Here is a 16,819-nt window from a genome sequence, read left to right as displayed (position 1 = left end):
GACTCCCCTCTCCTCCCGGCCCAACCCAAGTGGGCACCGTGGCACTGTGCAACCTGCGCCCACATTCCCTCTCCCAGCGGTGGCAGCGGGACCGGGAGCACGAGAAGACGGAGCCAGAGCTGCCCGAGGGCTTCGCACGGGGCACCCTCCACGCGTGACACCTCTCCAAGACCTTCTGCCGTGGTTGGAAACATCAGTTGTGACCCAGGAATACTGAAATGTGGTTTGAGGGATTTTTAAACGATTTGTGCCTTTTTATTTTTTCCCCTTACTGCGTTACTTGATATTGATAGGGGTTTAGTGAGGTTAGCTTAAAATTTCCTCATTAAATGTTTTTCTATTTGGAGTTACCATATATATATATGTATATATATATATATGGTATATATATATATATACACACACACACATATATATTTTATTGCAGAATATTCAGCTGGAATGTAAATTCTTTATATTTTTATTTGTGTATTGCTTACTACGTGCCTCTGGGATATGTAAGATCCAACTGAAAAGCATACAAGCAAGGCCACGTGTACTCTAGTCACCGGCCTCTGCAGCTCTACATAAGTTATTCTGAACAAGGCTATAAAGTTACATCAAAACTCACTGGGGTCTGCTCTTTTTCTTCCCTCCCCCTAGACAACAGCATTACTTTTAGACGTCTTTTGAGTAGGTGATGGCAGGAGGGGGGAGTAGCGTGATAATCCAGAGTTTAACCACTCACAAGCAAGGCCCAGAAAGCCTCTGGTAGAGAGTCTCCTGATCAAGATAAGTGAAAACCGTCATTGCTGTGAGCCAGGGGCCAGGGTAGTGACAGAGTCGCTGTGCACGGGGGCAGAGCCTACCCGTGTGCCTGCAGATGTACGTTTCATCCGGGAGTCAGTGACGCTGCACAAGCCGCTATAGCCCAGGAACGGACAAGCACGAAGCGCCGCTGATGCAGAGTTCAGGGAAGAAGGAGGTAGAGGTCAGGTTTAGGGGAACGAAAAGGAGGGACTTTAAACAATATCGTTGTGTTCCCCATTTCCTAAATCACTTCTTCATAGAAGTGCCATGCCAGATCAACCACCTTCTAGATCAGCAGCGCTGCATTTTAATGAGCTAATTTGTACGCTGATTTTAATGAGTTCATTTAAATTCCTGTGCTGAAGCTTAACCTCTGCAGGTAGAGTTCCCTCTCTCCTCCTATTTCATAATCCAAGGCTTTTAGCAGTGCGATTGGTTTCCTGCTCTGAAGGGATTTACTTGCAAAGTGATATATCAAACTACAGCTAAATCTTTAGAATGCTGTACTTCTCTATACAATGCACCTCTATACATTACATATCCTCCGGTCTCTCCAGGATGGCTGGGACAGCAGCCTGGACTGCTAGAAGCAGCAACCAAAGTCTGATACATCCTTGAGCTCAACATTGAGTGAGTGGGATCTGCAGATTCTGCCTCAGCTTTGAAGGAGCAGGTTTTTTACACTAGGAAAGTTTTCTTTATTTATTCTAACTTAATAAATAACATCACTTTTGCAGAAATTTTCCATGATTCTTTATAAGCGCACATCAGAACCACACTTATTTTAAAGCCAAGCATGCAGTGTACATCAGGACGATACAGTGTAAGATGAGGGGCAGTTCCTGCTGGCAGAGCATGAACAGCACTTTCATACTCAAAACCTGAAAACTCCTGTAATCCTCCTTATTGGCCTCACACACAAACCACAGGATTACAGGGATCCTTCAGAGACTTAAAGTGGCACTACGGCAGCTCTCCCACACTATAATCTGCTTTAAATTAGAAACCTTGGCAGTGGAGGCCCCACTATAGCTGCTGTTTTGCTGGTTACTCCTCTTACCTGTTTCTCATGCCTGATCTGGTTTAGCTTTCAGCTGCTGCCCTTCTATGCCTGTCCACTGGCTCAAAGAGGCATCTGCAATCAGGTGCCTGCTTTTAACTTGCTGTTCAGCACTCTAGATAATAAATACACTGTACAAGAGTCAAGTCTGCTCTCCACAAGTCCAGGTTCCTTTTATCTGGGAAAAGAGCAACAAGAAAAGGCACTAACGCTAATTGTTAGGATATGAGGCTTTCGCTTCTGGATTGCTTCTCTTACTGTAAACCAACTGATGAGCTCCAGCTGGATGGACACCAGTATCTGCAAAGAGTCAAAGTGGTGACCACACAGTAGTGTGGAAAACAGACTGATACCTTCCATTTTAAAAAATCTCAGGAAAAGCTACCCCTAAGCTCATGCACATCTTCCCTCTGTGCAACAGGTCACACATACTCTCTTATCCAGGCAGAATCTACACACACCCCCTTCGTTCGGAGCCGAACACCTCGCTCTGCTGCAACCTCTAAGCTCCACAACTCGCATCCCATCACGGCTCGCCACGCACAGCCCCACGAACACGGTCCTCAGCTCCTGCACTACAAGGAAGCAAGAGCAGGGTCAGAAGCATGCAAGATCTGTTGTGTGTTTAAGCTGTGTTGCTGAAGATTTATTGCTCTGCTTTGCATGTGGGTCTGTTCTGGTTGATTTTTCTCGTATTAAAAAAAAAGACATATTTAAAGTCTACTTTATGAAACCTCAACAAATTAATGCTGATTTTTCCAGAGTATTCCTTAAATGAATGTTCTGCAAATGCTACCTCATGACATGCAAAGATTTAGCTACGCTGGGGTAGGCTCCACAAAGGATGCCCTCTAACAAGAAGAATTTAAGCGCCGGTACCAGTTCAATTTGCCGCTTTTTGATTTCAGCATAAAAAGAAACACTTTCTGCTAGGAGAGCATCAGCCTTTAGCACTGGAGTCCTAGCACAGACTTTGCAGGTTGAACCAAACCACAGACGAGCACTTTTCATAAGCACCAAAAACGCCTTGTCTTGCACGGGTTTGGGAGAGTGAAAGAACAGGCTGTGCTGACATCTGGTGGCTTTCGCTGCAGATGAAGACAGTTCATGCAATAGGTCTTGGTTTTCGCTGCGGTCCCCATGTTCCCTCTCCCGTTTCCTTCCAAGGTACAAAGTTCGTGATGATTTTTTTTTTTCTGCAGATGACCCCTGTACAGTCCTAAGTTTTTCTGTAAAACTGCAAACCTCTGTTGTGCACAATTAGCTGCGCTGTAAAAGAGGTTTCTTCTTAATTTCAAGGGATATTTCTTCATGAATAAAGAATTAAAAAAGACATTCAGTGTCACAGGAAATGCTGCTGCTGCTGTCTAGCAGAGGAGGTACAAATCCAACCACTAAACACTGGAAATCAGCAAAGGTGACAGCAAGAAGCAAAGGGAAGTGGCAGAGAACATGCCTGTATCATCACAGCAAAAACCTTTGACCAGTCACCCCTCTCAGTCATAAAGGGAATAGTAGGAAAGAGTCGACGTGCCGATCAGATGAATAAACACAAAACTGTTCACAGTCCGTCTCTGCTAGGTTCATTAATCACTTGCAAATCTGCGCCAAGTGGTACCAAAAAAAGGAAACCAAGCGAGAAGGATCTGGTGCCAACCTGCAGGACTGAGCTCAGGCCAAGAAACTGGTCAATAAGCAAAAGTGTGCATTTGTTTCAAGCGTTTGCAAAGCCTCCAGGCAGCTGCCATTGACTTTGAAGGCCCAAAACAAGTATCACATACTCTGATCTGGGAACATTCAGGATTTCCATAGCTCTTGGCTGGCAAGGACAGAGCCTGCAGATGTCCTGTCACTGCTGTTGCAACTGTGACAGCGAAACATCGCAGCTCCCAGCTTCACCCCAGATCACTTCTAAGAATGTTTCCGCCAGATAATGAAGTTTCCCACCTTTAATGGTTGTGCACATCAGATCTTTGAGGTCTCCTCTAGGCCACTAGTAACTGGCAGTATTTAACTCACAAAGCTACCTGTATCAGCAACTTTATTAGCTCTTGCTTCTTCAAGAGGCAGCGTAACTATCTGTGCACATAAAAACACACAGAATCATTTGCATGAAGAAACTGAAATGTGTCAGCACCAGAAGATTCAAGGTGCCTATTCCAGCAGTTCACAACTCCAAAGATGATTAGAATTCACAAGTGATGTAAAAAAATGCTCTTTTCGTGCTTTTAGAGATACAGAACTACTCTTTTTGTATCTGCAGTGTCACATATTGAAGATGTTCTGCGTTTGTTTAGTTAGACTCACCTCTCCTTCCTTCTCAAAGCAATTCCTTTCCCAATTTCCTCTTTTCTCTAGTTGCTATTCTTCCCCTCCCTAACCCAAACTCCAGTCTCTCTGAAGTCATTTTCTTCCTCCAAGAAACACCCCAGCTCTCCCCTCCCAATTTAACCACCTTTCCCTGCTGCAGTGCTATAACCCAGGAGAAGTCAGTTCTTATTTCAGCATGCACCCTGGAGGACATAAAGGGCATTAGAGAAAAACCTGCCCTTTCTGTTTGGAAAAAGAAAAAAAAAAATGTTGGTTAAAGACCCCAAGGAGATCAGCCTGAAAAATGAATCCTCATTAACCCCACAATGACTAAGAACACAAACCATGTTACCAACAGTGGCAGTGATTTCCTTTCATAGAAAGGGGATTTCATAAAGACATGGACAAAGACAACTCAGTGTTTAGCCTTTAGTAATTCATTAGGCAGTGTTCACAGATTTCATTCAGTACTCAACAATTCTGGAATTAAATCTACTTTGACACGGGCTACACATTCCTATTCCGTATCCTCCTGAAAAACGTTGGAACAGCATCTCTTTTAGCAAGTTCTCACTGATTATTTATAGGATGGGGTTGCTTGTTTGGTTGCTTATTTTGAAAGAAATGTTATTAAAGGTCCAACAGGAGAGCACAGTAGAAAAACACTTGGGAAAGAATCCAGTTTCCAAGAAGCATCACTGAGAGCTTTACAAAAGGCTCTACTGTGCGGCTGCAGAAACAGCCAGTGACATTGCCAGAGTGAAGAGAGTCCACAAGTTTAACCCTTCCCTCAGAAAAGGGAGCTGCCTGGAATAGCATGTTATTTTTGGATATTTTCATTATTTAAAAAAAAAAAAAAAGTATTTGTAGCTTTCTTCTCGATGCTATAAAATCAACACATTCGGTGTCACACTGAACTTTTGTAACTACACTAGTCCAGAAAGGGCAGTTGTTAAACCTCGATGCCCCATTAAAGCACAGATGTCCTAGAATAGAAAAAGAATCACAAGAACAACTCAAGGCTTTCTGAAATGATTGAAAATCAGATTCAAATGCCCAGAACAGAAGGAAAACAATGACAATCTTTGCTCAGTTTGAAAGCCTGAGTGTGCCGACAGACATCTAAGATGCCTTGGTAGGGCCCACTGGGACACTGATTTCTCCAGTATTTCATCTATTTCCTGCAAAGTTTTCTTCATTATAGGAAAGGCAGCAGAACAAAGCAGGTATTGTCTGGAGTGCAATGCATTAGCTTAAACTGTCTGTGAAGACACACACAAACTCCTCTTCAAACTCTTATTAGCCAGACTAACCTGGCAAATATGACAGACTGTAAGAAGGCAGCTGAGACAGGTGCCAGTTTGAAAAGGAGGTACCAGCAACAGAAAGGGGGCATGGAAAGAAAGAGGATGCAAGTGTTAATTCTTGCAACAAAATCCACCGGAGGATGCGTATCAGCATCTAAGACCCAGGAGAAAGCTAGGGCCTTCACTGATGCAGGATTCCTCATTAAAGATGAAGATACAATTACCCTTTCAATTGCAGATGACAAAGAGCTGGACCATCTTCACAGGAGAATAAAACTCCTTCTGAAGCAAAGCAATGCCAGGTACCTGAAGATTCCAGCCTAAACCAGAGAGTTGACAGGAAGGATGAAAAAATGATGCAGAAACAATACATAGAGGTTTCATTGGTCATATATCGAAAATAAGAACTTTTGTTTAGAAACACTGGAAATCACACATCTGCTTTCACTATCAGAGATTCACTAAAAAATAAAAACAAAGTTGCAGCAAATGGTAAGCTTATTTCTCTGGAGAGTTTCTTGTGGAAATACTGTTGTCAGCTCTCAGCCTGGGCTGAGGGCAGAGGCGTAGGTCTAAAGCACACCAGATCTCATTGGTTTGAGCTGAGTCTATGCCCTCAAAACCTGCTAGAAATGGAGAGCCAGTATCACTTCTTATTCTTATTCTTGGTATGGTTAACATAGTAGGAAAGCCTGGAATTACCAACTAACATTTAGCAACACAGTATTCAGCGTTAAGGAAAGTGGGAAAGAATCAACCCCAGTCTTGAAGACATGTGGCTCACAGACTGAGCCCATTCTCATAAAAAATAAAATAAAAATAAAAATCAATCATTCATGTTTTATTCCTAAAACTGAAACCATGAGCTTCCACTCTGTCTGGAAAAAACACCTGATTCCTACTGGTGCTTGTTGATGTCCTGCAAGAACTCAGGTCGCTGCCTCTTACGCAAAGGTATCGCGCTGAAATAATGTGAGAAATGGGCGAGCTGGTCCTCGAGCACAAAAACCTCCCAACAGTCATCTGTCTGCTTCAGCATGCTAAAGAGGGCTGCAGGAGAGGAGAAAGGAAGCATTCACCAGAGCAGAATGGGAAACAATAGTCAGTCTGCACCACTTAGACAAAAGAGCTAAACAGAAAATGAGTGAATAAAAGCTATTACTTGAAACATAGAGATTTCTCGTCAAGCTCTCCAAGCTTCATCCACTGATCTGGTCATAAGAAAGTTTCCATTTTTATTAGAAGAAGATACTGCTGCAATGGGATTTTATTCTGCCTTGTATAATCTCCGTATGTAGCTACTGTCTGCTGTAGGATCACACCACGAATGCATGTCACAGGTCAGAGATCATTTATACCACCTACATTTTAACAAGCAAGTGAAGGAAAAAGAAATGTGAGAAGTAAAACAAAAATTGCATTTTGGTCTCCCCATTTTCCTTCTCTCAGTCTTAGCATTCTGACAGAAATTAATTTCCATAGGAAGGGAATTACCGTGTTTGTAAAGCAATCCTCTAGGATTTATTGATCTTTAAAAAAATCTCATTAAGCAGAATAAGGAGAATTTACAACAGGTACAGGAAAACAAAACAATCCCTTGGGATCTTCACCAGGCCGAAACAGGATTAGCTTTGTAGTTTCTGTAATCTTCCCCACAGAAGAATGCTAATTCGGTTTCATTTGCTAGAACAAATGAAAAATAAAATATTTAGCACACCAGTAAAAGAACCACCCAATAACCAACTAGTTAGACTCTTAGAAGGCAATTGGTGGCTTCTTGGTCAAAAGCAATTACAAAGCACCACATTTTTCCCTCCCAAAAAACTCTGATACTAAAGACATAGTTTAACCTTGTTAGAAGAACAAGAATCTGAAAATACGTAAATAAATAAATACGCAAGACCCTTCAAGACTTGTTTAACACAAAGATTACAGAATTGTTTGTATAAGCATTCAACAAATTAAGTGACTATATTTGTAAATCTTGCTAAAAAATAACGAAGCGTGATTTTTCTCTTCTTTTTGTCCATCCTTCTATTAGAAAAGGGGAAAAGAAACATTTTTTTCCATGAAATTAGCCTGTAGGTATAATAATTTAATACTTAGAGGATCAGTAGAATATTTTACAGATCACTTTACATTCTCCCTCATGACCCATCAAAATATGTGTCTGAAGAAGTTAATTTTTGCCCTGCTGATGATTAATTCATGAGGCTTCAACAATATGCAAAGTGAAAGACACAAATTGGCTTCTCCAGCAATACTTTCAAATACCTCTAATTATTCACAGGGGATATGGAAGAGCTAAAGGACCCACAAAGGTTCAGAGCAGTCACAATTCTTTCAACCCAGTAGGTCAAGGACTTCCTCTTCTAAAACAGTAAGTCAGCAGCATTACTAATTCAGAACAGAGACAAACCTGATGGAAAGCCTTCACAATTATTAAACATGGAATTCTTTAAGGTGCTGAGCCAATAAGATCCACATTCGCTTTTTAAATTAAACCTGAAGTTAATGAAGTCTGCCCGTCTGCTTTAAAAAAAAAAAAGAAGAGATTCTCAAATCTCAACTAGAAAACAGACAGGACTGTTTGCAGTGAATGCTGAGCACTTTATTAACAAACAGCCTACTCTAAAAACAGGCAAGCATTACCCTTTGCTGACTAGATAATAGCTGTAATAATCCCCAGCACAGAGGCTTTCCTGAGGATACTTATCTAATGTACTCGTAATTCATAACTCGGAGGCCCACCCCTGTGAAGTGCCAAGGGCAATCAACAGCAGCTTAGGAGAAAAAACTATCATGTTCTGCTTGTCCCAGAATTTCCCCAATTTTCTTGAGGAAATTCTCCATTTTATTCTCTTAAATCTTGTCCAAACTAGATACTAAGATTAAAAAGAAAAAAAAAAGTCAGTGGAAGATTTGAAATCTTGCCGATTTAAATGAGGACTAACAGTACACAGTATCATGCTTCACTTCCTTGGTTGACTATTTTCCAATTCTTGGGGGAAAAGGAGGACTTTTCAGAGATTTCCCTACAAAGACTCCTTTCCTAAGTTAGCTAATTTTCATATCAAGATATGCTGAAACACAGCAAGATTCAAAATGGTATAATGGCATGCAGCATTTTTCAAAGTAGGAGTTCTTCTTTTCTATCCTAAATGCCAGCTAGGCAGTGATTCACTGCTGTAAGTTATTTTGAAAAATTACAGAGCAGCTTTAGATTGTTTTCTTCCTTGATTAAGCCACCCCTCTCTTTGAACAGAGAAACAGAACAGTTTCATTTATTCCCATTTGTTTTCACTACATTATTTACTCTAACATCTAGGCATCTTTCCTGAGATTGCATTCAACTGTTTCACTGCTGGAATTGCAAACCTGGTTTAACAGGTGGACAATATATATACACAAATACTTGGCAATGCTGTTCTGAATGAGGGCAGTGCTGGACAATACCAAACTCTAATGCGACATTTGCATTGCCATGAGGACTTTCCTGTGTTGCCTCTTAGAACTTAGGCAGATTTCCCACCCCACCTCAATTAAACCCCAAAAGTAATGGCAGAGCATCCGCCACGAGGAAAATGTGAGAAACAGAAATTAAACCAAATAAATGACTAAAAGAAAAGCAAGTCCCCTTCCTTCACACACACCCCCTTAAAGAATAAGCTTATTTTTGCTTGCTGTAGCCACAAAAGGGGGTTGCTTAGAAGAACATAATGCAACATAACCAAAAACATTTTGAGTTAAAGCACTCCAGCTGACCAGAGGCAGAAGCTCCACTGCTCCAAACATGTTTGGTTAGATGAAACAAAAGGGCTAAGGAAACCATGAGAAAGAAGGAACATTCCACATGGAGAGGACAGGCAGCCGTGTGTGACAGCAGGGCAAATCACACCAAAATGAGTGAGTGTCCATAGCAAGGTGAACAAAGCACATCCCTGCTGCCATGAAGTAATTCAGTCCCTCTTATGCGGAGCCCAGAGGACTTCCAGGGACCATCAATTTTAGCCTGACAAACATTTCTTTACATTATTACCAAAAGACATGTCTTATACTCACTTCACTGTCCAAATGTGAGAAATCTGGTCAAGTCTCAGCTCTGTGCTACGTTCAGCACATTCTCTAAATGCTGCTTGAGCTTTCCTGAGCAACACGACTGTTGGGCACACTGTCTCGCACGTTAAACAAATCTAATCTTATTTCATTATTCCACGCTGGCTCCACTACTTACATTTCTAACCAAAACATCAGTCTAAATGTTACTTATAAGACTAAGCAGACATGGTACTAATAACCTATCTGCCAATCATTTAAAATTACTCTCAGCAGAATTATAAGCATACCGTCTAAAAATCACAATTTGCATTCCGAACACTCGGAGTGCAGATACCTGCTGCCCTCGGTCCAATGATTTGAATGTACATTATTCCCCCTTCTTCCCTGAATAATTATCAGGTAGTGTAAAGAGCAGGAGGAATAGCATTTGCTTTGCAGCAGGCTATCCAAACATAATCAAGCGGTTATCAGTTTAATGACAACCTCGAGGAACAGCGGCTTCAGACAATACAAATGGACTCCTACCTACTCCAGCTGCCTTCAGCGTGCTTTCTTCTTTCAAAATGAGTCTGTCGTCATCTTCCAGGCTCACTACAAGTTCATTCGTCTACAAATTACAGAATCAGAATACAAAGGTAGGAATAGGGTTTACTGTCTCTTCTCCAGGTTTGTTTTACAGTGCAGAGATCTGCCTGCATTAAAGCACATAAGACAGGAAGAATACAGATAACCATACCTTAGACTTGTGTGCTTGGTGAATAATCTTCATTGTATCTGAAAGAAAACACAGTGTTTACCTAAAGTCAGGTTTATCTGATACCTAACACAGAAAATTGTACTTGGGGAAGGAGGAAAAAACAGAGGAAGTTCAACTTTAAAAAAATAATTTTATGTGCTCAGTCTTTAAAAGAAAAAAAAAAGAAAAAAAGAAAGGAGGGAGGAAATTTTCATTTCTTAGTCGTGCAGCCACAGCCTTTGACCAGACTTCATGGCACACAATCCCACCTTAAAGCACCACATCTTACCGGGTTCTGCCTGTTGCTTGAATTACAGTAACTAAATGACCATGCCAATTGCCAGACAAAGCCCATGAATTGAAATGTCAGAGTATTTTAACCAAACAGTTTTTCATCCACGCAATTGGGGCAAGACAAATAACAATTCATTCACTGTTTACTACTATTGTTAAATTGATAGGCAGCAACTGCTAAAACCCAGTAATTAGACGACTTCAGATTTTATCCTGAAATTATCCTTCTCCTGAATCAGCACCCACAGCAGAAATTATGCTATACAAAGAAGTAAAACAAATCACTCTCCAATGGCTACGTGGGCCTGGTTTTGTTAGCAGAAAGGAAGAGGGTGGGGAGAAGACTGTGGTAACTAAAGCAAACAGTGGAGTGAAAATATGCAGAGGGAATGGAAATCCAAAGATGCCCATGCAGAAAAAAAAAAAAAAGGCATCTACGTTTGAGCAAATGCTGAATAACACATTGATCCCTTCTCAGCAAAGAATCAAGAAGCAGAGCTGTTTGACTGCTCATTTTCTGATTTAGCTTCTCTGCTTTAATAGGACTTTACTGAAAAATTCTGCAAAGGAGGAGGCAAGAAAGTTAAACGCAGCTAAAACAACTTTCAAACAATGGAGAGCAAATATTTAGATGGTCAGAGTAAGAGATCACATTCCTATTAAGAGGTTTGTTCTATACTTTTGATGCACAAGCAGGCACCACTCTGGCCCATATTGAACATTCTTTTTCTTTAAAAACTACTCCATATTCCCACTGAAAAGGCACTGCTATTATGCAATACAAGTTGCAGAATTACTCCATCTTCTTAAGAAGCAAGACTTGAAAAAGCAATTGCAGGATCCATCTTGCAGAGTAGCACTGCAAATGCAAAAAGTCCCAAGCAATCACAGCAAAAAGCCCTTCCAGCAATTATAAAACATTTCCATGACTGTAAGTACAATCCAGACTCTGCTTTGTAGTTTTAAGGCTCTAGATCAACTTTGCTCCTTTTTTTCCTGATCTTTTTCTCCACCATTCTCTGAACTCGTCTCAGTTTTACCTGTTCACATCTCCACAACTGGCAGCTGGTGGTTTACCACATCTTCAAGCTGTTAAACGGCTTTTCTCTAACTCCACTAGAGAGGTGAAGCTGCAGCATCTTCTAATCCCAGCTGCAGCCATAGGTCCCCTCTACTGCCTTTTCTACTCCATCCCACTCTGTCACATTCCAGATCTTTACACTGCATTTTCCAGTAAAATATCTACCACAACAATGGACAATAAATCCCTTTCTAAGGCTGTGTTAGCTACCATATTGCTCCACATTTGGGGGGAAAAACGGAAAAGCTGCTTATCAGACAAGATAGCAGCCAAACTGCCATCACCAGTGAAGAGGCAACGGCAACGACAGGGTAGACATGGGACAGAGCCTGCAGCACCCAAGTTGTGCTGGACTGTGGACAAAGGAAGCCACAGCAGGTTAGGTGAGAGACAGTCGGGTCCAAACGAAGATTTCTGACAGTGCTAAACAAAAGAGAAAAGAAAACATGAGTCTCAATAGCACTGTAAGGTCTTGCTGCCTTCTCATCTCCAAAATGCAAGAAAAACAGTAAAGGCTAAAAGAGATGCCAAGACCATTAATGATTCAAAGCCTAAGGGGAAGTTCCAAACCTGAGTTTGATTTTTCTGTGTGAAAATTCAGCACAGCTGGCACCACTCCACTAAAAGCAAGCACCCACTAGCTGGTGTAGCAGGTTTTTAACTTCTGCACTGTTTTTCACCCACACTCTGCCCAGCCCTAGCAGAGGGATCAGGTGCTCAGCCACAACATAGGCCTTAGGCAAAACTAAGCACAGGCTCCAAATGATGAAAGAAGAAGCAGGGAGAGGCAGCAGCAGGAACACAACTGGTAGCACAGGACACCCTCATGGAGCCAAAACCACAGGTTACAGGGGAGGAAAAGCACCTTCAAATTCAAAGATACAGTTCTCTAGATTTGTAAGAATTTAAGCAACAGACAGATAAGTGGATAGATAGGTAAAAGTTCAAGTCTTTGCCACTGACACATTATAAATCTTGATCCCTAACTCCTTTCCCATTTTTCCTTAGTACTGGCTCACCAGTAGCATGAACACAGAATGAGATACTTGACTTTTATTTTTAAATAGGCTCCTCATTCAGTTTTTGAGTCACTGCGTAGGAAGGAGCTGACTGTCCCCACCAGGAACACGGGAGACAAAAGATCACTTGCAGCAAACTCCATAGTGAACTCCATAGTGAACTAATAGCCAAGTTTAGGCCATCCAAGTTGCCAAATTCTACAAAAAGAATATATTTAGTCCACCTAAAAAACATATTTTGTCTCAAGCAGGATGAACTGCACCTGTTCAATCCCAGCTTCACTCAAAGCAAATATTCACATGGCTTTATGTCAGAGGATAAATTCAGCCCAACTGTTACATCGGGCTACTTCATTCGGCCAACTTGCATTTAAGAGCATTCCTATTCAATCCAAGCAATGTTCCCCTCCTCCTCTCACACTAGGTTAATTATTTAAGTATCTCAGTCTTAAGCATTTTCCATTTACTGCCTTCAATGCCTGCTTTGCCATCATTTCTGATCTCACAATTAGTAAATAGATACTTAAATATATAAACACAAAGAGAAGTATGATTTCAAAGCATTTGAGGTTGCAAGCTGCTCTGTAGAACTTACAGAACAGAGTTAAAAGGCACTTATAAAAGCAATGAAAAATTAATACCAAAAATCCACCAACAGCAGCTAACAAAAAATGTATAATTTGAAGCCTATTTCAAAGATTAATAAAAAAGTTTAAAATAATGGTCAGTGTTTTCGGTATGATTCCAGTGGTACAACCCCCGCTACAAGAGCAGGACACAGAATTGCAAATTCAGGCAGGAAGTGCAAACGGCATGAAGATACTAGCCAAAAATTCTAGTTATTGTCTTCTAAACTGTGGGAGGAATAAAAAAAAATAAACACACCTACCATACTTGTAATTTTTAAAAGGAGGAGGGAGTCCTGTTCTCGAAGGCACATCTGAAAATAAAAGCACCACGTTAAAACAAAGCTCTCTCTCTTCCTCCACAGCCCCAGTAATACACAGGAGTTCAGTGCCTATATTTTGGACTGTCACATCAAAATAAATTATTAAAAAGGGAGAAAAGGTAGACTTTTTTGAGCATTTTTAATGCAACACTAAGCTAATATTGCCTCATGCTTTAATCACAGCCATGCATTGCCAAAAAAAAAAAAAAAAAAAAAAAGTTTGCCGCCATTAACCAAAATGTGACAAATGAACATATTCACAAGGAGCTGCAAAACTCCAGGAGGGGAAAATGCTCCAGAAGATGTAACAAGGTGATAGCAGGCTGATGAATGTAGATAGCGCTTCTGAGACTCAACAAATAAAACTCCAGCCAGGGAAGCTGTCATTCCCTGAGCTCATCAGCTCGTCCACGTTGCTTCCGCTGAAGAAGCCACGCGCTGGTTCCTACAAGCTTGCCTAGTATCTGTGGCTCTGAACATACACACCTCGCTAGGGTTATTACCCTATCCCAGAATTATTGGATAGCTAGGTTTATTGTTATTTTGACCAGAATCATGATACTACCTGTTTGTCTTTATTATTTTGTTGTAATTTCTGTTAACTAGTTAGGCTTAAACTACTGGTGTCAGAGTGTGTGTTACCATATCTCAAACCACTATTGCAATTCAAGCTCCTGCAGAGCACCAAAGACAAACACAACCTTTGGTCTGATACTACAGTTACTGCAAAACAGCCTAAATTCTCTTGAGTGTGCAGTTCCACTCAACCTAACTGCCCAGGAAGATTGTAAATGCAATCGGGACACGGTCATGTGGTTCTGACCCTCCAGAAATCTGGCAAGAACATCCCGATAATGGATTTTATAGTCTGAAGTCCAGCATCTTACACCACCTTATACAAACAGCACCCCAACAACAGTTATCCATAACTGGACTGATCTGTAAACACGGATGTGGTTTGTGGCTGTTTTACACCATCGCCAAAAGGAGGACAAATTGCAGAAAATGGATCTTTAGCAGCATGCAGGGCAGAACCCATGAGCAGCTGCAAGAACACTGACATGCTCCCTGGTGCCAGTGATCTGAGTAAAATCCAGGGATTTATCCTGGGCCTTGGAAGGCTGAGCCACTTCTGGAGCACTCAGCACTGAGACAGCACTGAGAGACTGAAACCAGTCTCTCATCAGTAGCTTAAAATTTTATCTCAAATTACTCCTTCCAAAAAGGTTACAGGAAAAGAAAGAGCACTGTTTTTGAAGTAGGCACGGCTGTATCCATGTGTGGAATGATGTTCCCAAAAGCCTGCCTCAAACACTAGCTTTGTCTCAAATAACAGAAAGCTGCAGTACTGCACACATCAAAAGCAAGTTCCTCAGCAGTGTTTTTCGTTCTTCAAAACAGAAGCTGTGCCATGGGTGTGAAAGTGCCTACAGTTTTCCAAAGGTTTCCTATGATCTAGCCATGCCTCTTACTGTGTGAGAAGCTGCAGAAAACGGAATACAGCTGTGAGGCCCTGGGCAACCTCCTAGAAGTTGCTCAAATGTGATTTACTGTTAACAGTTCAAGACTTGCTTAAGCTGACATCATGCAGAGAGTCAAACACTACTGCTCTGCACCTCTGAATGCCTCCATTCAGGCACACTGAGCACGTCTGCAAGCCTAGTGTGACACCCCACCTGCTCTGCAGCTGCGTGGGCTGCTCTACATTAATTAACCTGTAGCAATACTCCTAGCTGCTAAAAGGTGAGGCCCATGGATGAGTCATGTTGCGCCACAAAGCTCAAGATAAGAGGTGTTCAGGAGAAAAACGTGCTTTGTGAGGTTTCACAAGCCAAAAGCACTTTTTCAAAATCCTCTCTTTTTAACCAACACCAGCCCTTAGTTCTAACTCTGCACGTCTGGGTGCAGTTCCTAAGCATCAAGGGCTCTCTAAATTGTCTTCCCTCTGCTAACTCCTGAGCAGCTGCCTGGCAGTGCTGCCCAAGGGGAGCGAGGCACTGAGCACAGCGCAGCCCTCGGCTCATTTCTACTAAACACGATGGTCTGGACAGGGGCAGCAGTGTCTACACAAATGTAGACGTGGCACAGGCCATAGAAACCCTTAGAAACACCAGTCCTCATCAGAGAGAGGCAAATACATATGGGATGCAAATACAGATCTGGCCTTTCTAGGAAAGCCACAGAGTACTCTAATTCCTGTTCATGTTCCCATTCCTTGCCATTTTCTCTGGCAGAGACAGCAACATACGGGACTGAAGCAAACAACTATGGGCGCAGCCCCTTACCCTTCTGCACAAAGGTGATGAACTCCTTTACTGTCTGATCCAAGTTAACGCCATGATACACCACCGGCCTGAAATTCCGGTGCTCAAAAGAGCGCACGAGACGAACGGTAACAGTGGAGCTTTCTGTTGACATGAGAATTAACTGTGAATAACCTGGAAAACATTAAAGAGAGCAATTATGGACTTTCCTCTATGTATGACCCCAGCTAGAAAACAAGGTTCAGTGGACTCACTCAAAAATTTAAAGATTATATGTTAAGTACTGGGATGTTTTTCAGGCCTTCACTTTTAATATTCCTACAGAGGTGAGGGCAGGATCTCAAAACAGACGGGATTACCTAGGATATTATTGATCCTAACCCCCAAATAGCCCTTATCAGCTTTCCATTGATTACAACGGCTCGGCACAGGCCACAGCACCAAACTGTTTATAGAAACAGACAAAAAGACACATGGACAGATACAAAAAGGCCTCGGTGATTATAAGGGACTAAAGATTTTTCCTGACATGTAACAATTTCCTCTAAAAGAAAACATGAACAAAATGAAAACCTTTTTAATACACTGTGGAGGGTAAAACAACCTGAAAAATAACTATCCCTCCCCCCTTCGGCCCTTTCTTTGCTTTTTTTTTTTTTTTTTGTGCCCCCTCCCCTTTTTTGTTTTGTTTTGCTTAGACACCCTCCACCCGCCCCCCCCGGCCGTAACCTCCCTCCCCCCGGCCCCGCCCACCGGAGAACCGTTAACGGCTCCCACCCTTACGGCAACCGCCCCGGCCCGCACTTCCGGGTGTCTCCGGTCGCCCCGGCCCGCGTAGCTCCGCCCACCAAGCCCTTCCCCTCCCCGCTCTCCGTCCCTCCCACCGCGACGCGGGATTGGCTGCGAGGCGCTCTGGCCCCGCCCCTTCCCCGCTCCTCCAATCCGTGCCCG

At 42.1% G+C, this 16,819-nt stretch overlaps 2 protein-coding genes across 2 annotated transcripts in view; both read right to left on the bottom strand.

Annotated features, from left to right (window-relative positions):
* Nucleotides 1-16,819, bottom strand: part of LOC104580026 (glycerol-3-phosphate dehydrogenase 1-like protein) — a 320,964-nt gene that overhangs the window by 108,145 nt on the left and 196,000 nt on the right. The window lies entirely within an intron of this gene.
* Nucleotides 6,957-16,703, bottom strand: CUNH2orf76 (chromosome unknown C2orf76 homolog). The gene is made up of 6 exons (XM_088519592.1): nt 16,652-16,703; nt 15,890-16,042; nt 13,545-13,595; nt 10,262-10,299; nt 10,051-10,132; nt 6,957-7,149 (listed from the first exon to the last, which is right to left on the bottom strand). Exons 2-6 carry the CDS (start codon nt 16,020-16,022, stop codon nt 7,073-7,075), a joined length of 381 nt encoding a protein of 126 aa, XP_088375718.1. The 5' UTR covers nt 16,023-16,042; nt 16,652-16,703; the 3' UTR covers nt 6,957-7,072.

This window comes from Tinamus guttatus, unplaced genomic scaffold (assembly GCF_059628265.1).
Source record: "Tinamus guttatus ecotype Peru unplaced genomic scaffold, ASM5962826v1 Tinamus_guttatus_pri_ptg000060l, whole genome shotgun sequence".
NCBI classification, from domain to species: domain Eukaryota; kingdom Metazoa; phylum Chordata; class Aves; order Tinamiformes; family Tinamidae; genus Tinamus; species Tinamus guttatus.
Note: the sequence above shows the minus strand (reverse complement) of the source record. Positions and strands in the feature narration are given on the sequence as shown.

Coding starts and splice junctions, on each gene's coding strand:
- CUNH2orf76 (XM_088519592.1), bottom strand. CDS start 16,022: ATGTCAACAGAAAGCTCCACTGTTACCGTTCGTCTCGTGCGCTCTTTT. Junction 13,596..15,889: donor CATCACCTTTGTGCAGAAGG/GTAAGGGGCTGC, acceptor TTTTATTTTCAG/ATGTGCCTTCGAGAACAGGA. Junction 10,300..13,544: donor TTTTAAAAATTACAAGTATG/GTAGGTGTGTTT, acceptor GTTTTCTTTCAG/ATACAATGAAGATTATTCAC.